The sequence below is a fragment of the Aquarana catesbeiana genome, linkage group LG05 (assembly GCF_042186555.1).
Source record: "Aquarana catesbeiana isolate 2022-GZ linkage group LG05, ASM4218655v1, whole genome shotgun sequence".
In the NCBI taxonomy this organism is placed as follows: Eukaryota; Metazoa; Chordata; class Amphibia; order Anura; family Ranidae; genus Aquarana; species Aquarana catesbeiana.
Genome location: NC_133328.1, coordinates 590289243 through 590309986, shown reverse-complemented (window position 1 = coordinate 590309986; position 20744 = coordinate 590289243). Strand labels below are relative to the sequence as shown.

The window sequence follows — 20744 nt, the reverse complement described above, 5'->3', positions numbered from 1 at the left end:
AAGCCGGAGGCGGCAATGATTTTGCCACGTCCAGTTTCAGAGCTGCCATTCCCAGGCTGTTACAACCAGGGAAGCAGCTTACCAAACACAATCTGTGCTTGATCAGCAACTTTGTAGTGCAGGGGAGACATTGGAGATCTAATAGACCCCTGATGTCTCCGTAAACCCTACCTGTGATTGTCCAAAGCTATCACTTGTGAAAGCAATAAAGGTAAAGCGTAACTCCACTTTTTGTTAAGAAAAAAGCATTCCCCTCTGGGTGATCTATGGACATTACAAGGATTATAACAACCTTTTGTTGCAGAGTCCTAACTTTTTTGTTATGCTGAAGAAATCCCTGTGTGTTTTTATCTGTGCCCCTGGGCTGAGTGAGTCTAATAGGAGTGGTTTCATAATTATCAGTTAGCTGTTCAGCTGCAGGGCACTAATGAGGAAAGCTTCTGGGCCTGCATCCCTTTAGATGTGTTCCTATTTGGAATATCTCACAAAAAATGACATTTTTGTTGCAGGGGATGCCTGAAATCTGACTTGTATCTTAGGCAGACTTCTGGGAAAATTGGTGAGCCAATCACAACAGCAGGAAATGTGTACAGAACAACTCCAGGTAGCCATATTGCATTGCATTTTCAGAAAATTACAGCGGCTGCAGATTGAAAAGGGAAAGGTAATTTTTAATAACATTCAATTACAATATGACTTGTGTCGCAATTGTATACGCTATATTTGCTGATTTTTTTTTTTTTTCCCCACGAAAGTGGCGCCACCCTTTTAAATGAAAAAGAAAAAGTGTAAATAAAATTGAATAAATAAAAATAGTTAAAATGTTTTAACCACTTGCCTATTGGCCACTTTTACCCCCTTCCCGACCAGGCAGATTTTCAGCTTTCAGTGCTGTTGCACTTTGACATATGCAACACTGTACCCAGACAACAGTTTTTTATCTTTTTTTTTTTTTTTTTTTTTTTTTTTTTCAGAAATAGAACTTTCTTTTGGTGCTCTTTAATCACCACTGTGTTTTGTTTTTTTTCACTTTTTGCAAAATAAACTAAAGATCAAAGTTTTTGAGAAAAAGACAAAAGCGTTTTCATAGTTTGTTAAAAAATTTTGGAAACTGGCAATTTCTCTCCTTCACTGATGTGCGCTGATGAGGCTGCACTGATGAGGTGTCACTGGTGGCCACTAATGGGGCGGCACTGCTCTGGTGGCCACTGTTGGGGCGGCACTGCTCTGGTGGCCACTGTTGGGGCGGCACTGCTCTGGTGGCCACTGTTGGGGCGGCACTGCTCTGGTGGCCACTGATGGGGCGGCACTGGTGGGCAGCACTGATAATCAGTGTACGTGTCATCATTAGAGAACCTAGCTATCGGTTCTCTTCTCCTTTCAGTATGAGTAAAGGTGTGCTGATAACCAGCTTCTATTTACATCCATGATCAGCTGTGATTGGACACAGCTGATCACATGGTGAAGAGCTTCTGATTGGCTCTTTACCTCAATCTGTGATCAGCAGTGTCCTCCGAACAGTGTGATGACAGAGCGAGCTGCGGACGCAATCACTGGAGGCTGTCATATGACGGCCTCCCAAAACTTGCGGTCTGCGCTGTAGCTGTCATTTTGGCTATAGCGCGGTTGGCAAGTGGTTAAATCACTGGCAGTGCCATCAGTCATGGTTAACTCTACACCTATAACCTGTAAAGACTTTTAAAATGTCACCTATGAACAATTTTCTATACCGTAGTTTGTCATAATTTCTCGAGTGCATGCAAATTTGAGTCTTAAAGAGGTTGTATACCTTCCTGTATACTTTGTATTTATAGGTAAGCTCCCTAATGACCATGCCATTTTTTTTGCGATACGGCACTGCATCAATTTAACTGACAATTGCGCGGTCATACGACACTGTACCCAAACAAAATTGGCGTCCTTTTTTTCCCCACAAATAGAGCTTTCTTTTGGTGGTATTTCATGACCTTGTCACTGGTAGGGAAGAGGGGTTAACACTATGGGGGCGATCAAGGGGTTAAATTTGTTCCCTCGAGAGTGTTTCTAACTGTATGGAGATGTGACTGACTAGAGGAGGAGCCAGATCTCACTGTTCCTAGCTAGTAAGAACAGACGATCTGTCTCTCCCCTTCTGTCAGAACAGGGATGTGTGTGTTTACACACATGCATCCCTGTTCTGGCTCTCATGATCTGGCGTGCGCCTGCTATAGCTGTTTAAAGGGCCGACGTACAGCTACGGCGATTTGTGCAGGAGAGCCGACCTGCCGCAGTATAATGATGGCGGCTGGTTGGCTAGTGGCTAACATGCAGATATCGTGTGATATAGAATACATTTGTGATAGCCACTATTTTATTCTCCAAGACTTTTGATTTCAAATATTATAAAATATTGTGGGGGTTCTAAGTAATTTTCCATTTAAAAAATGCTTATTTTATCATGTGTGAAAAATTAAAAAATGGCCCCAGAGAGCAAGTGGTTAAAGCAGAGCTCCGCCCCAAAGGGAGAAGCTCTGCTTATCTGCCTCCTCCCCGCATGGCTTCACTGGCTAGACACCACTGGATTCCTGGACAGATAAGTGTCCTAATATTAAAAGTCAGAGCTACAGTATTTGTAGCTGTTGACTTTGAATTTTTTTCTGCAGGAGCCTGGAGCTCCTTTTTCAAGCTGTAAATGATATCTACTGATTAGGAGTAGAGATGGGCTCAGGCGTGTTTGGGATCCTAGTCCCAACCCACCTGCCTGATTCCGCCAGGAAGCCGACATTGCACGCTGCTAATCACAGACAGTTGCCTGTGATTAGTGGCGTGCAGTGTCGGCTTCCTGGCGGTATCGGGCAGGTGGGTTGAGACTAGGATCCCAAACATGCCCAAGCCCATCTCTTATTAGTTGCATGTTCCTACAAGAAACATTACGCATTGGTCTAATCCAGCACCAAGTTGCACAATTGTGGCTAAGCCCTCGTTCACATTGGAGCCATTTGTCCTGCTCACCTGACAAGTCGCATTCTATTGCCGGCAATCGCACTGTTCAAATTGGTGCCACACTGGCTTTGCAGTGCCGCATCGACTTAAAATGGTAGTTCCTGCACTACCTTTGGCGATATCGGCTGCGACTTGCATAGAGATCTGTGTATGAAGCCGCACAGATGTCTCCAAAGTTGCACCCAAAGTCGCACTGACATGCAACTTTGCAATTTCAAAGCCACAGTCAATGTGAAGGAGGGCTGACTGCTGTGGGTCCGAGTCCTCTTAGCTGTCCCCAGAGCATGTATCCTTTGCACCTAATCTACAAATTCCAAAGTGATTTTCTTTTATCATTGTGGTTTGTAAATGTCACAAAACCTTGGCTTTTTGTCTTTTTTTTTTTCTGTCTCCTGTGCTTCAATGAGTCGCTGCCAGCCATCCTAAAAACACAGACAGGGTGGTAGAGATGCAAATTCCATCTGGATGCCAGGAGACATGAGATTTGCTAATTTGTTCATTATCTGCTCGCTCAGGAACCCAAATAGAACAATTATTTTCAGAGAACTTAACAGCTCCTTTTTGTAGTCTAAAATGTGACCATGTTTGTTTTAATTTTATATTTGGTGCTTTTAACTGCTCCTCATTTCAATACAGTTAATTTTTAATTAACCTGAAATTGCAGAATGTACTTCTGGTTATTATAGTCAAGGTTTTCTCTAGAAGCCTCTTCATACCGTTCTCCATTGAGGTTCATTCAATGCCCTCCCTCTTCTTCCTTTCACTGACAAGGCTTGTTCGCTCTCTCCACGTTTTGCCTATTTTGGGTCTATATATGAGAAGCACACAATCCATTTCCTTTTATTCCCCTGGTAATGACAGCTGAGTGCCTGTCATTTTTTTTCTTTTTTTTTTCTTTGATGAAATCCAATTCCCTCGTATTACCATAGCAAGGGAAAAGGATGCTGTTTTTCTATTGATCTTTGACGTCGTGCGCTCTGTCCTCCCTTTTACAGCCAGAAGCTACAAAGCTCTCCGTAGACAATGGGAAGATAGGCAAACTGTTTATTGAACGGCAAATCCATATTGTCAAGTCGTAGGTTAAATGCCCAGGTTTAGTGAATATTGAAGACTTCTCTTTGTCATTTGAATGTCTTCATATGGCGGACATCAGGGGGGACGAACAGACACGCTACTGAGGAATGCACTTATAAAACACCTTTGTATTTATACAATATCTAAGCAGATCAAGTCTTTGTGAAACCATATGTCTTTTTTTTTTTTTCTCCTGCTGTTCCATGATTGGTGTATTTCAACCCTTGGTGTTTTGCAAGCTCAATTTTCCTGTTTAAAGTCTAAATCCACAACTGTAAACTGTAGCCCCCCTCAGCCCACTAATACTTACCTGAGCCCCATCTCAATCCAACGATGTGCACTCTGCTGTCCCGGACTCTCTCTACTGATTGGCTGAGGCACAGCAGCCATGCCATTGGCTCCCGCTGCTGTCAGTTAGCCAATGAGGAAAGAGGGGGTTGGGCCAAGCCACGGCTTTGTGTCCAAATGGACACAGGGAGCTGCGGCTCAGCTCGGGTGCCCCGATAGCAAGCTGCTTGCTGCGGGGGCACTAGACAGGAGGGAGGGGCCAGGAGAGCCAGCAAGGGACCCGAGAAGAGGAGGATTTGGGCTGTTCTGCGTAAAACCTACTGCACAGAGCAGGTAAGTATAACATGTTGTTTTTAAAGAAAAAAAAAGGGAAACTTTGCACACTAATTGGCTTAAAGTAATACTAAAGTGGAAATTTTTACAAACATCCACATTTTGGAACTTTCCTTGGAAGTCAGGCATGCTTGGTGTAACTAAGCAAGGTAAATACACATCTGATTTGTATTCAATCAGATGCCTTTTTTAATAATACAACATGAAGTATGTGTACCATTTCTCCCCTATCATGATTTTTTTTTATATTTTCTTATTTCTTATGTCTGTTAGTAGAACTATAGGTAAAACTTTTTTTTTTTTTTCCCTTTTCGATAGAGCAAGAGATGGTTATAATGCCTATCAGGTTATTTTCTCACCATCTGTGTCCCATCTCATGGATTTTCCTTCACTTCCTGGTCATTACCAACAGAAAGTGAGAAGAAATCCCTGCAAATTAGGGAATCCCTTGGGTCCCTAAATTTCATCTCTATTTCTTTTCTGGGGACAACCTAAAATTTGGACTTTTCTTTACGTTCACTTTCTTTTCCAACGATTTTTGTTAAATATTTCAATGGTGGTACAAAAGCCAACATTTGAATGTATAGCAAATAGTATGCTCAAATCATATAGAAACGTACAATAATTTACAAAAAAAAAAGATAATGAGATATTTCCCAGTAAATAAGCAAATCTCCACAGCACAATGCAGGAGACCTAAGTAGTGAACAATGAGATTATATAAACATGAACATACATCTACTCCACCCCTCCATTAATAGCACAAGTATAGGGATGGTATTAAAGTGGGATTATAGTATAACAAATCTAATCCTTCCCACACTCCACTTAACTGGTGAGTGGAGGGCAGAGCATGTAACAAAGTAAACTGATGTAACCACATGAGCTAGACTTCACACCCACAGAGTGCAAGCTCATATCTCTCAAATATTCCTCACTATGTTGTGATTGGGCCATAGGCAAAGAGTCTGAGAAAGAAAGGAGAGACAATAAAAAAAAACATAAAGGGAAAAAAAGTGTACCCTATATGGTTGAAATATAGGCTGTCTGTTTTGTCTCACGAGGAGTCTGAAAGGTATTAAATCCAGTGATCCCTGATCAGTTGCCGAAAGGCATTCGTTAACCATGATCCAGGATAACTTGGCCTTCGATAAGTCAAATGGAATCATGGGGGGGATTTCCAGGACCTGGCAATAGAAATTCTGGCTGCTACTAAGGTAAATGTTAGTCTCCTTGTGTGTCCCGGTGTCCCCTAATGCTTTATCACCAAGGCTGGTTTCCACAACAACCCATTATCTTCAAAATCCAATTGTCATAGGGATAGAAAGTGAGGTGAAATCTTCTGAACAGGGGGGGAACAGACAGCAAAACAAACATTACAGGGGTGTTAATCCTTCCCTATGCTATATTTTTTTTTTTTGGGGGCTGGAGCTACACTTAAAAAAACGTACCTGTTCCAACTTACAAACAGATTCAACTTAAATACAAACCTACAGACCCTATCTTGTTTGTAACCCAAGGACCGCCTGTAATGTGTTTCTCTAACTTAGAATGAATTAATTAAAATCATAACATCATACAGTGCACTCGCATTAAAAAGCCGAGTGACGGCGTATATCCACGAGCTCCGAGCTCGTTCCGCATTCACGTCACTTCCGGTATGCCTCCACTCACGCCCCCACTTGTCAACATAAGCCTTAAATCTAACAGTTTAAAAAAACCTGTCGATAGACCAGTTCATTCTATGGGGGAAATTTACTAAAACTGGAGCACTCAGAATCTGGTGCACCTGTGCATGGCCAATCTGCTAACTTCAACTTGTTCAGTAAGGCTCCTTTCACACTTGTGCGACTTGTCCTGCGACTTGGGACTGCAAAGTCGCAAGACAAGTCGTACCCCATGATTTGCAATGAGTACCATTCATATCTGTGCGACTTCAAGTCGCACTGACTAAGTAGTCCCTGCACAACTTTGGGCCGACTGATAGGAGTTGAGGTCAATAGACCTTAAGTTTACTCAGACATTCCCTAAAATTGTGTGACTTTCAAGTCACGGCAGTGTAAAGGGGCCTCAGTCCCCTTTCACACAGGCTTTCCGATCAGGTCCGCCTGTCAGTTTTTCAGGCAGACCTGATTGAACCCTCTATTCACCCCTATGGGGCGGCGGATGTCAGCTGTGACATGTCCGCTGACACCTGCTGCTATCCAATTCTGTCTGCGAAATCCAGATGGATGGTGACCCTGTTTTCCATCCATCTGGCGGATCGGATGGGATCGAATGAAAACAGACAGGTGGTCCGTTTTTCATCCGATCTCCCCATAAAGGAGAACGGGACTCTAACCTGTTTGTCTCAGCACAGTCAACAGAGATTGACCTGTCATCTGCCTGCTCAGCGGGGATCAGCGAATCAATCCCCCTGCTGAGCAAAGCGGAGTCCGCCGGGCGGACCGCCCTTGTGAAATGACCCTGAAGCTTTGGCAATAAAACCTGGAAGCTGATTGGTTTCTTTGCACAGCTGCACCAGATTTTGCACACTCCAGTTTTGGTAAATTAACTGGAGTTTTTTGGGCTTTGGATCAATGCCGGGCACATAGAAAGCTATTATTTTCTATATAAAACATAAAAAAACTTGCGCTATGTGAAAAAATTATTCAAAACCCTGCAGCCGCAGTCCACCAAATGCTAAATCACTTCATAAATTAAATATCAATATTACAGTGCTTACAGTCCAAAAGATATGTGTATGTATAACAGTGACAAACCGAGAAAACACATGTAAAAAAGTCCAAAGTCTTTTAAAAAAAATCATTTTATAAAGTGCTCAGTGTTCCAAATTGCATTGACAAAGTGCTTCAAGTAAACATGGCGTGCAGTGTGCCACACTCCCCTCTTGTATCCCCATTCGCCAAGGAAAATAGCTTTTCAGTCTGGGGGTCAAACACGCATGTGTCTGGTGTTGGGAATACCAGGCTTCTTTGGTGTCCTTTTCGAGGTCTCCTATATCCTACTTTTTAGGGCAGCTGGAATATCCACCAGGCTCTATATTAAAAAAAAAAAAAAAAAAAAAAAGTACTCCTAGTGAATTACAGTATGAAAGATTTATTTGCGCATTAAATAAGTGGCTTTGCAACTAAAGACGTCATTTCTGCCCGCCGTGGAACGCACGCTGAGTAGCGGAGAACCTGGAAGAACCTCATTGTTCCAATGCCCGTTCTATTGAGAGATTTAGTAAGTGGAATTTTTTATTGCGCAAATAAATCTTTCTTGCTGTACTTCACTATGAGTACCTTTTTGTTTTATTGACCCCGGTGGATATTCCAGCTGCCCTAAAGAGTAGCATTTTGGAGACCTCAATAAGGACGCCAAAGAGGCCTGGTATTACCAACACCAGACAAATGCGTGTATGACCTCCAGACTGAAAAGCTGAGGGTCCATTTTCCTTGGTGAGGGAGAATACGAGAGAGGAGTGTGGCACACTGCACGGCATTTGTTTACTTGAAGCACTTTAGCACTTAGTCTGTGGAATTTGGTGCACTTTTTTGAAAAGACTTTTGGACTTTTTTCATGTGTTTTCTCTGTTTGTTACTGTTATATATATATATATATATATATTTTGAACTGTAAGTGCTGTAATATTGATCTTTATTTATTTTCTATGTGCCCCATTTATACACTGGTGTGATGTGCTGTGCAGAAAATCGCAGACAGGCTGCATTTTTCAACCACACACTGCATGGCACCAGAAGTTACTGCAATATAATGAACCGTGCTGTGTGTGGGGACCTGAATACAGTATACACTTCAAATGGTTCCAATAAAGCATAACTAAAAAAGGTAAATTGTGCGCCCCGCCGAAACAGTAAAATGTTTGTGTTTTACTGCAATAGAAGTATAATGCCTCATACACACGATCGGACTTTCCGACAACAAAACCGTGGATTTTTGTTCGAAGGATGTTGGCTCCAACTTGTCTTGCATACACACGGTCACACAAATGTTGGCCAATAATTACGAACGTGGTGACGTGGCAACATGTATGACGAGCCGAGAAAAGGGAAGTTCAATAGCCAATGCGGCTCCTTCTGTTTGATTCCGAGCATGCGTGAACTTTTGTGCGTCGGACTTGTGTACACACGATCAGAAATTTCAAAAAACAAAGTTTTGTTTGCGGAAAATTTGAGAACCTGCTAACCAACATTTGTTGGCGGAAAGTCCGCCAACAAATGTTCGATGGAGCATACACACAGACTTTCAGCCAACAAGCTCACATCCAACATTTTTTGTAGGACAATCCAATCGTGTGCACGGGGCATTAGTGTTATTACTAAGCGGCAAGTTCACACCTATGGTCTTCTGCTTACTTAATGAGTTTTAAATGCCAGGACATGTAGCATCCCTGGGCTTTTGCATGTAGTAAAGCAGGCTAATTAAAATAAATGTAATGTAAATGCAACAAAAACACAGGTATCATGTTTTGTCCTTGGACAATAATTATTCTGAATAGTTTTATCCCTCATTTTGCATAACCCATGAATAAACATCCTACATAAAAACCCAAAATGTTAAAAACAAACCTAAAAGCATGCAGTAATAAATGAAGACATACCGTACAGCAGGTTCCTTTTTTGTATATTTTTCTAAAACACTTCACTATAATCCTAAAGTCTACAGAAATAACTGTTACAGCTGTTGGCATTGAATCAAGTAGGTATGTTTATTCGTTCATTCATAAAGCTGCAGTTATTTGTAAGGTTTGCAGTTTAATTGCTGGAGCTTTATGCATTGATTACACCATAGAACATTACCCAATTATTGTATACAGGCATACCCCACTTTTAAGTACACAGTAGAAACCAATGAGCTTCTAACCCCAGCTTGTTCAATTAAGCTTTGGTAATAAAACCTGGAAGCTCATTGGTTTCTATGCAGAAGTGAGCCTGATTTCGCACTTTCCAGCTTTAGTAAATAAACCCCATTGTGTACTTAAAAGTGGGGTATACCTGTACCATGTTCTGTGTTCTCTCTGCTCTGTGGAATGAAAATATTTGTATTCATACTATCCTATGTGCTACATGCAGGGCCGACATCAGGGGGGAACAGGCAGTACTCGTGTAAGAGGCCCAGCCGGCCAGGGTCCGCTCCCCCCTAGCAGAAAATGAAATTCATCTTGTACCAGCTCCGCCACTAATCTGCGTGCCGCTGCAGAGAAGCATAAACAAGACAAGTATAGAAAAAAAAGGAGGCCCTAAGGCCAATGTAGCGCTTGAAAATATGTGAAAATTATTTTGAAATAAATATAAATGTGAATAAACAATATACAGCTGCTAGCACTTTAAAGTCTAATACAAAAATTCAAACAGGTATGGTATACAAAGTAAATGCAGCGCTAGTAAAATTGGTGATCAACTAAACAGGTGATGTAAAAACTAAAACAAAATTCCATTGAAGAAAAACCAAGTGAAAAGAAAACGAAGGCAAAGTCCCATTGAGATTTACGTCCATATATTAAGCAATGAACACCCATCCATATACTGTAAGAGTGATAGCTTGCAGTGGAAAAATCAGTGAAGAGATCTTTCAGATAAGTGCATCCAACGCCACATCCAGGTGAGAAAGTAATCTGCTTACCAGATTGCCGTGACCACTAATCCGTGATCTCACCAAGCTTAAGGAATGGTTAGCTCTCCCCAGGACCTTTTAAAAGGCTGTCTGGAACTGTAGACGGTGCCAATGGTACTCAACAAACATAAAAAGAAAGGCTCCCATAGCATGATACTGAATAAAAATGGATTTAATAAAGCAAACAAATTTGCACTTAAAAAGTAGAAGCCGTTTAAAAGCGATACAGCATTGTGGTTAAAAACAGAACCGCAGCATCTCCAGAGACTTCTATTCACTTCCTGTGTAATTCGCCCATCCACCTCCTGAGAGGAAAAACGTGATGACACCACCGTCGTAGGCTCCTCCCTATGCGTTTTGTCACGGACATCAACTGGGGAATGTTAAAATCATCGCTTTTAAATGGCTTCTACTTTGTAAGTGCAAATTTGTTTGCTTTATTAAAACCCTTTGTGGTCCCCAAACGTTTCTCGGTACGCTACCCCTTTGAAGAATCACTTAAAAAAATGGACTACCCCAGCAGTGGTGGACCCTCCTGTTTCCAGGTTGAATAAAGCAACCATGATCCCAGTAGAGCAATCCCCGTCCTTTAAGGACCCGGCTGACAGGAAAGCGGTGGCTGTGGCACGCAGCATGTTTACTATGGCTGGGTCGGCATTGCGTCCAGTCTTGGCCTCGGCCCTGGTGTCGTAGACCCTAACTGAATGGGCCAAGCTTTTGCGCCAGGGTCTGGGTAGTGAGCAGGTTCTCTCTGCTTATTTTGTTTTAGCGGACCAGTTGGTCCATGGGCTGCAGTATATTTGTGATGCGGCCTTGGATGTAGCTCCTGTGCTGTCCAAGCTTTCTGTTTCAGCAGTCGTGATTAGACGTGTGCTGTGACTTAAGCATTGGTCAGCTGACCAAGCCTCTAAAAAAGCTCTCATTGATCTGCCCTTTTCAAGGCGACCGCCTGTTTGGGGCTACCCTGGATGACATCATTAAGGGTGTCACCGGGGGAAAGGGGGAGTACCTTCCTGCCTCAATCTAGGATAGGGAAGGAGCCCTGTCGCAGACGGGGCCTTCTCAGCCCATAAGAAAATCTTCCAGGCTCCCGGGACTGCAGATAAAGGAAACGGATTTCTCAAGTCTTCCTGGCGTGTTCCAAGCAATCTTGGCCTGGTTAGCCTAGAGCAGGCTTCTCCGGATCCACTGACAAGACTCCTTCAGCATGAAGGTCTGCCCTCACCCATTGCTGGGGTGGGGGGACATCTTCGCTGGTTTCCAGATTCATGGACCTCCTTCGTGAGCATCAAGGGGGTCCACAAATTGAACCTTTTGGGGGTACCAAAGAAGGGGGACAGAATTTTTTCACTTCGGGGGCCCTTTTCCTCTTTGTGTGGGTATAATTCCTGTAAAGGTTTGGGTGACGTCCGAACTACCCAAGGTCCCCTGTAGCCCTGTCCAGGAAATTAGGCTACCTGGGTCTGACTCTGGAGTGAATGCTGACTAGGTTAGTAGTTTTTCTTCTCAAACGTCGGCCCCTTCAGCGGGTTCAGTTCAAAAGGAAGTAACTGAGGCTTGTGGCAATCTTGTGAGTTTCTCTGATGGACGCCGCAGTCGTCCTAGTGCCACTGCGGGGCCAATACCTTCCTCTTCTGCCATGCCTGCAAAGGACCGAGGACGAAAGTCTTCTGGTGGCCCTAAACAACCCTTGGAAGCTACCTCTCAAAGAGGACCAGTTGTACCGAGGGCTGGGCTTCCATCCTGCTTTATAGTAACTAGTTTTAATGGCCTTGCCATTAAAAGCCAGGTACTAAGAGATAGAGGTCTTTAGGGATCAGTGATCCCTACTATGGTGAAGGCGAGGAAGTCGACTCCTAGTAAGATATAACATCGTATGTGGAAAGCGTCCATTTCTTGGTGTAAGTCAATTGGTGTTCATCCTCGATCCTTTTCTGTGGCTCGGATCTTAGCTTATCTTCAACAGGGCGTTGAGCAGAAGTTGGCTTTGAGCACCATCAAGGGCCAGGTGTCTGACTTAGCAGTCTTCTTTCAGCAACCCCAAGCCACTCACTCTTGAGTTTGTACCTTCATTCAAGGAGGTCCGACATGTGGCTCCGCCTGTACGGTCTCTTTTGCCGCACTTGGTGCTATCGGTTCTCCAGAAACCTCCATTTGAGATTATTAGGGAGATTCCCTTACCTACGTTGTCCCAGAAGATGGCATTCTTGGTGGCTATTACCTCGGCCCGCAGGGTTTCGGAGTTGGCGGCATTATCCTGTCATATTTACTACCATTTACTACTCCATAGGGATCAAGTGGTTCTTCGTCCCTGTCTGTGATTTCTGCCCAAGGTTGTCTGACCTCCATTTGAATGAGGACATTGTGTTGCCTTCCTAGTTTCCCAAGCCGGCTTCTGCTATCAGAAAATATATAATGTTTGGGGGTTTAAAGTAATTTTCTAACACAAAAAGCAGATTTTTAACATGTCTGTAAAAAAAAAAAAAAAGAAAAAAAAAATTAATCAAATTACCCTGGTAGAAAAGTGATTAAATGTTGCTTCTTTTTTTTTCCTTTCAGTGTGGAGGTCACTCTGGCAAAGAAAAACATTGGCAGTATGTGGACGGAAGTAGTTATTGGTGATAAACAAGGCGAGTTCATTGCAGATCCAGCACAGTGTGCAGCTATAGCAGAGCAGCTAATGCACCTCACCTCAGAAGACTTGGTAAGCAGAGCTCTATTGTCATAGGGAACAATTAGAAAACTCATATCAAAGTAAAACAGACGATGAGAACTTGTAAACCTAATCACTGGTCCCCCAAGGTTCTGTTCTTGGACCTCTCCTATTTTCAATCTACACCTCCTCCCTGGGTCAGCTGATAGCCTCCCATGGCTTCCAATACCACCTCTACGCTGACGACACCCAAATCTATTTCTCTACCCCTCAGCTCACTCACTCCTCACGTATCACTAATTTACTATCGCATATATGTCTGGGTGTCCCACCACTTCCTCAAACCCTATCTATCCAAATCTGAACTTATAATTTTTCCTCCCCCATATGCCCCTTCCCCCTCCCCCTGATCTCTGTCAAAATCAATGGCACAACTATAAGCCCATCCCCCCATGCCAAGGTTCTAGGTGTAGTCCTGAACTCTGAACTCTCCTTTAAGCACCACGTCCAATCACTGTCCAAATCTCAACCTCCGCAACATCTCCAAAATACGCCCCTTCCTAACCAGTGACACAAAGCTCTTAATTCACTTGCTGGTCATCTCTCACCTCGACTACTGCATCTCTCTTCTCATTGGCTTCCCTCTACATAGTCTATCGCCTCTTCAGTCCATCATGAATGCTGCTGCCAGACTCATCCACCTTACCAATCGCTCTGTGTCTGCTACTCCTCTCTGTCAATCCCTCCACTGGTTTCTGCTCACCCAACAAATTAAATTCAAAATACTAACAACTACTTACAAAGCCATCCACAACTCTGCCCCCAGCTACATCACCGGCCTAGTCTCTAAATACCAACCTATTTGTTCTCTTCGTTCCTCTCAAGACCTCCTGCTCTCTAGCTCCCTCCTCACCTCCTCCCAAGCTCACCTCCAGGACTTTTTCCAGAGCCTCTCCAATCCTATTGAATGACTTACCCCAATCTGTCTGATTATCTCCTACCCTATTAGCTTTTAGACGATCCCTGAAAACCCTCCTCTTCAGAGAAGCCTACCCACACCTAACAACTGTATTTGCATTTTCTCCATCAGCCCACCCCCCACAGTTATTACCTTTTGATTCCACTTGACCCTCCCTTCTAGTTTGTAAGCTCTAACGAGCAGGGCCCTCTGATCCCTCCTGTATTGATTTGTATTGTAAGTGTACTGTCTGCCCTCATGTTGTAAAGCGCTGTGCAAACTGTTGGCGCTATATAAATCCTGTAAAATAATCAATGAACTTGTAATGTTGTCCAGTAAAGTAGCTTTTGAACGAGGGACAGGAAGGAGATTGTGACAAGCAAAAAGTTAGCCTGGGCATTAGCTTTAAATAGAGCTGCACGATTCATCATTAAAAAAAATTGCAATCTCGATTCAACCCCCCTCACAATCCTTAATCTGGCATTTCCACGATTCATGTAAACAGTGCAGAGCTGTTCTTTGCTCAGAGCTGTCAGAAAAAATAAAAAAGCACAGCCCACAACATTTATCACAACATTGCTCAGGCTGAGATAAAAAGAAACATTGTATCATTTGGCTCTTTTAGATCAAAGAGAGGAACTTCGGTCTGTAAATGAGGTCAGTTTAAAAAGGAACTTAAAGTGGATGTAAACCCACATTTTTTTATATATATATATATATATATATATATATATATATATATATATATATATATATATATATATATATATCTATCATACTGTACAGTATAAGATTTCCTATCATTTGAGCCCAGTCTTGCCACACAGAGTTAATCCATCTCTGAGCAATCCTCTCTTATTGTTCAGCGAGATAAATCTTGACAAACTGAGAAAAACTTTGTCAAATCCTCCCCCTTGCTGTGAGTGACAGGTGATTTACATATCTCGTGCACTAGCCTAAGACACATGCAGTGTTTTTTAATTCTCTCCCACTCCTTTCTTCAGCAGCTCTGCAAGGTTTGGCTGTTCCACACCTCAGCATGATTTGGCATGCTGAAGTCATGTGGTTACTTTCCTGTCTTTTCACTGGATGTTAGAGATCATAGCAGAAGTTCAGTGTTAGAAATACACAGGAGAAAATTCATATTGACAAGAGGAGTGTAGAGGTGGGCGGGGAGTCTACTAACATCACAACTCCATCCACCGAGCTCTAGACAACAGACCCACCCACAGAATATGCAGTTTTTTGGCTCTCATAACAGACCGAGGGGAGACATTTGACAGGTAAAGATACATGCAGGAGGCATGTATGTCCTTGTAAGCAACACTTGTTGCTTACAAGTTAAAATCAGTATTTTTTTGCTAGAAAATAACTTGCAACCCCCAAACATTATATATACTGTATTTTCTTAGCAGAGACCCTAGAGAATAAAATGGCGGCCGTTGCAATATTTTATGTCACACTATTTGAGCAGTGGTCTTTCAAAAGCAATTTTTTGGGGAAAAAATATACTTCAATTAATTAAAAAAAAAAAAACGTAAATTTAGCCCAATTTTTTGTATAATGTGAAAGATGATGTTACACTGAGAATCGTGATCTTTATTCTACGTCAAAAAATAGTGATTCTCATTTTATCCAGAATTGTGCAGCTCTAGCTTTAAATATTGAAAAGTTGTGGGTTGTGATATAACCAATATACATATCCATCTAAGCACTACATATCCCATGGTACCTTGCTGCCTGCAAGCAATGATTAATTGAGTGACTCTGAGTTCTGAAACTCCTCCTCTGAGTACCTCTGTAGAAGGCAGTCTCTGTGAAATGTGTGACACAGCAGTGCCTACTCACAGTGCATAGTGAATACATGTCGCAGATATCAAGGTAGTAAACGTGTCTAGGTTTAGGTTAATAGGAACAGGATAGAATAAATTTATATACAATGTGAAATTGATATGATTTTACATTTTGATCAAAGATAAGCTTTACGCACTTCAGTGCTGCAAGATTTCCCCCCTTTCATTACCAGGCCATTTTTGCTGTTTGGCAATGGGCTAATTTAACTGGTAATTGCAACACTGTAAAAAGGAAAAAACAATAGCTGCGCTAGAAGTTAATGCACATAATGATGATAAACAAATGTGAGACAAATAAGTGAGAATTAAAGATAAAATGAGAAAATAGAAACATTCTAAATAATAGTGGTATACGTGATATATCCAAGATAATAAGTAACAGCCCAAAAAAATGAAGGGTGAAAAATAAAAATAAGAATATTAATGAAAATACAATTATAAAACCCAATTATTGTATCTGATAAAAATCTGTGACAATAAGATGTAATCTTCCACTACCATTGAGTGCTGATCACCATAAACAATATGCGATTACCAGAAGGCAAGCAAATGACAGCTTGCGGCTATAACCCAGCCAAGGCCTTTATGTGGGAATCCTAGATGGATCATTTAGAACATCAACCGGGACTCCGTGAAGCTGACACCCACTAAGATGTATGGATGTGGGTACCAAGTATTGGCCTGGAAAACAAAAACGGAGCTCCCATAGTGTATTACCATTAAAAGATTTATTGATAAAAAATAAAGGTTGCACTTACAATGTGGATAAAAGAGCATATATAGCCGGCCGGCTTGTGAACGCCCGTCCGCCTGGAAGGTCCACCGCGATGACGTCAGCACGTCCTGTCCGCCCGACGTACGTTTCGTCATAAATGGACGTCGTCTGGGGCCTGGGGTTGTGATCTAACCAATATACATATCCATCTAAGCACTACATATCCCATGGTACCTTGTTGCCTGCAAGCAATGATTAATTTAGTGACTCAAAGTTCTGAAACTCCTCCTCTGAGGACCTCTGTAGTTCAGAAGGCTGTCTCTGTGAAATGTGTGACACAGCAGTGTCTACTCACAGTGCATAGTGAATACGTGTCGCAGAAATCAAGGTAGTAAACGTGTCTAGCTTTAGGTTAATAGGAACAGGATAGAATAAATTGATATACAATTTGAAATTGATATGATTTTACATTTTGATCAAAGATAAGCTTTACACACTTCAGTGCTGCAAGATTTTACCCCCTTCATTACCAGGCCATTTTTGCTGTTCGGCAATGGGCTAATTTAACTGATAATTGCAACACTGTACCCAAACTAAATTTATATCATTTTTTGTTCACACAAATAGAGCTTTCTTATGGTGGTATTTATTTTTTGCAATATAAACCAAGGAAAAAACGAAACATTTAAAAAAAAAAAAAAAAAAAAATTATATATATATATATATATATATATATATATATATATATATATATATATATATATATATATATATATATATATATATATATAAAATATATACAGGTATATAATTTACTTACTGCTAAAAAAAACAAAACTATCCAATAAAATTAAAACATTTCTTCATAAGCTATTGCCAAAATTGATAAATTTGATTTAAAAAAAATCCCCAGAAGTGTATATTGATTGGTTTACGTGAAAGTTTTTTATAGTGCCTACAAACAATGGAATTAAAAAAAAAAATTGTCATATTACTAATGGCGATGATTTGCAACTTCTAATGGAATTGCGATAGTGTGGCGGGCAATCTGACTGCCATTGACATCACCAGGGACACTAATACAGTGATCAGTGCTAATTTTATACACTGTCACTGTACTAATGACACTGGCTGGGAAGGGGTTAACATCTAGGACAATCAAGGGGTTAAATGTGTGCCTAACTATGTGTAATGTTTGTTGCTTTTTAATACAGATCTCCTTGTTTCTTGTCTGAGCTTTGTACAGTCAAGAAACAGAGATCATTCCCTCTGTACAGAGCCCTGTGTTGATTGTGGGGTGGTTAACCACTCTCTGCCCGCGTTATAGCTGAAAGACAGCTACAGCACGGGCTTCCTTTGCCGGGAAGGCGTACATGGATGTCCTCCTGTGATCGCACTACCCGCGCGCCTTCAGACTCTCAGATCACAGATTGAGGTAAAGGACCAATCCTAGCGGCCCGTTGCCACGTGATCAGATGACAGCTGAACACAGAATGTAATCACAAGCCGGTTATCTTCTTTTTTTTTTTTCCTCACACTGATAGCTTGAGGAGAGAAGAAAGCCAATAACTTATGTTCAAGGGACATCAGCACTGATAATTAGGGCACTGATTATCAGTTTCCTGATTATCAGTGCAGTCCCACCAGTGCTGCCATCAGTGCCCATCAGTACTTCCTCATTAGTGCTGCCTATCAGTGCCGCCTATCAATGCCACCCATCAGTGCAGCCTCATCGGTGCCACCTATCAGTGCCCATAAGCGCCACCTTATCAGTGCCCATTAGTGCAGCCAATTGGTGCTCATCAGCGCTCGTCAGTGAAGGAGAAAAATTACCTGTTTTGCAAAATTTTATAACAAACTATAAAACATTTTTTTTGCTTTTTTTTCAAACATTTTCTTTCTTTTCTCGTTTAGAAAAAATAAAAAATAAACAGGTGATTAAATGCCAGCAAAAGAAAGCTCTATTTGTGTGAAAAAATGATAAAAATGTCATATGGGTAAAGTGTTGCATGAGTGCGCAATTGTCATTCAAAGTGTGACAACACTGAAAGCTGAAAAATGGACTGGACAGGAAGGAGGTAAAAGTGCTCAGTAGGCAAGTGGTAAAAGGGGTTCAAGAGTTCTTTGCATTCTGTGTTCTTTTTATGAATTATGCTAAAAGTTGATCTTGACAAGTTTTTGTAACATGGCTAGCTATGCAGCTATATAGTTTACAGTGGGTACATGCGCATTTTTTGTACAGAATGCATTTGCCCATGGATTATTCACCCTTTCACCAAAACTCATAGCACCATGCAGCTCTGCAAGCTGGTATGAAATCATGTTGCATCCTAGCAACTTCCTGTCACATGTTCCAAGAGGAAGACCCAAATTTCCATTACGTAAAGGTAAATGGATGTATCTGCCCCAGTAAAGATGGCCACCATGAGAAGAATAGGGAGGCAAAGTAAAATCAGGTTTGCAAAGAATAAAAAGCCTGCAAGTATCTGCCATCACCTAACCTTTCTAAAGATGCCTTTATTGTAATTTGTATAATGGGGGGAAGTTTCTCTTTAAATGCAAGTTTCAGAAAATTTCTAATAGGTATTACATTATCCGTGTGACTAATGCTAATATCAGGCCCCTGTGAAGAAAACTCATTTTTAGTAGACTTCATGTTGGAGATTATGATTCGTGACAAACCGAAGAGGCCTTAATTTTCTCCTGACTGATGACCTATAAGACGTTCTGCAGAGATGAATTAATTAAACTAGTAATAGCCACATGGTGTAGAGTTGTCGAGATTTTACGGTGAAAATTATTATTGTGGCTTCTTTATACAGGAGAATGCCCTTATGCAATCCAAATCTCTCTACAATTACTTAGGAGAATCACCCACACCTGCAATAGTCTTTCAGTAATGCCACAGGGTTGCAACATGGGAGAAAATGTTATGCACAAAATCATAATGTACTGATAATGGCTAAAGACCCAGTCTGCCCATTGTTGTCATATTTGGGATAGTGGTGGAGACTTTGTGATCCTGGCTGGATGATTGTCAACTGTCCTTGCTATGATATAGTAGGCAGGGGGTTTGGTAAAGCCGTGGTTTTATTGCCCCCCAAGCCATCCACCTAAAGGGCTAAACAGCTGGTGGGTTTTGGTCGCATGCAGCAGGCGTGATGCTTCCGGACACAGCGTGTTGACAGATCATTAAAGTCAAGGTGCAGGTAGGAAGGTTTAAAATGCCTTTTAAGAATAATTTTTGAGTGATGAATTTCCTGTTGCCTTTGATAATTAATGAAGTTCTTATACCTGAAACTGTTAATGAAGCTCCTTATTCATTAATATGGTATTAAAAACATACCAATGCACACTGGGCAAGTAGCTGAATTTGACTTGGTGTCAGCCTTTTGCAATCCCCTGTACAGCAGAGAGAAAGGGAAGCACAGCGGAGATCCAGTCCCTTGTCGCAGTGATCATTTGCTAACGAGATATTGTGAAAAGAGGAGAGAGCAGAATAACTAAGAGATGAGCTTGTCAGTGTGCTGCTCCTCTATTTAATGTCCAGTCGTAGGTTGGGGGGGGGGGACAAGGCCTGTAAATGCTACTTAACTGCAGCAAATAAAAACAAATCCTTTGGCATGTAAAACAACTTCCTAAGGGAATTCGCTAATGGATTTTAGGCTTGTCTCAATAGCATTAGTTTGACATCGGTTTGTATGATTTTGAGATCATTCCTAATTTATTAGGCCTACAGTTTACCTTTTTTTGACCTGCAGTTGACTTCAAGTGAGTTTTGAATTTCCATAGACTCGTAGGATAATTCAAAACCCCTCCTGACGTTTTCAAAAGCCTGTGGCCACAATCCCTTTAATGTGTTATAAAGGAATAAACTTGCGCACTACTATGTGTAATTTTTTAAAGAAAATATAAACCATTAACCTACGGTGAATATAATCAAAATAAACTCAAAAAAGAAAAAATATGTATAGTGACCGTGAATTAGCTGCAACCACTTTGTAGTGTACCCAAAAAATACTACGTAATCAAATGTAAAAAGAAGAAATAAGAGTGGTGCGCTTATTCAAAAAGTGCCATAAATTAATATACTTAAAGAATGAACATAATGATGATTGGGGCGTGGCCGGCATGTGAACCAGGGCGGACGTGCTTTGCAAGAGCTCCGATCCTGATGCCCTTATACCAGCACATTTCCAGCTGTTCCAAACTTCACCCTTCATTCCAAAGCCCAGCATTCGTCTCCTGATTGTCCCAGGATCACAGCCA

The 20744-nt window shown here is 41.6% G+C and overlaps 1 protein-coding gene across 1 annotated transcript in view; it reads left to right on the top strand.

Moving 5' to 3' along the window:
• NUDCD1 (NudC domain containing 1) overlaps positions 1 to 20744 on the top strand; it is a 266321-nt gene that overhangs the window by 187511 nt on the left and 58066 nt on the right. The window contains exon 7 of the mRNA XM_073632155.1: positions 12856 to 13000. Coding sequence (XP_073488256.1) covers positions 12856 to 13000 — 145 coding nt within the window. The remainder of the gene's footprint in view (positions 1 to 12855; positions 13001 to 20744) is intronic.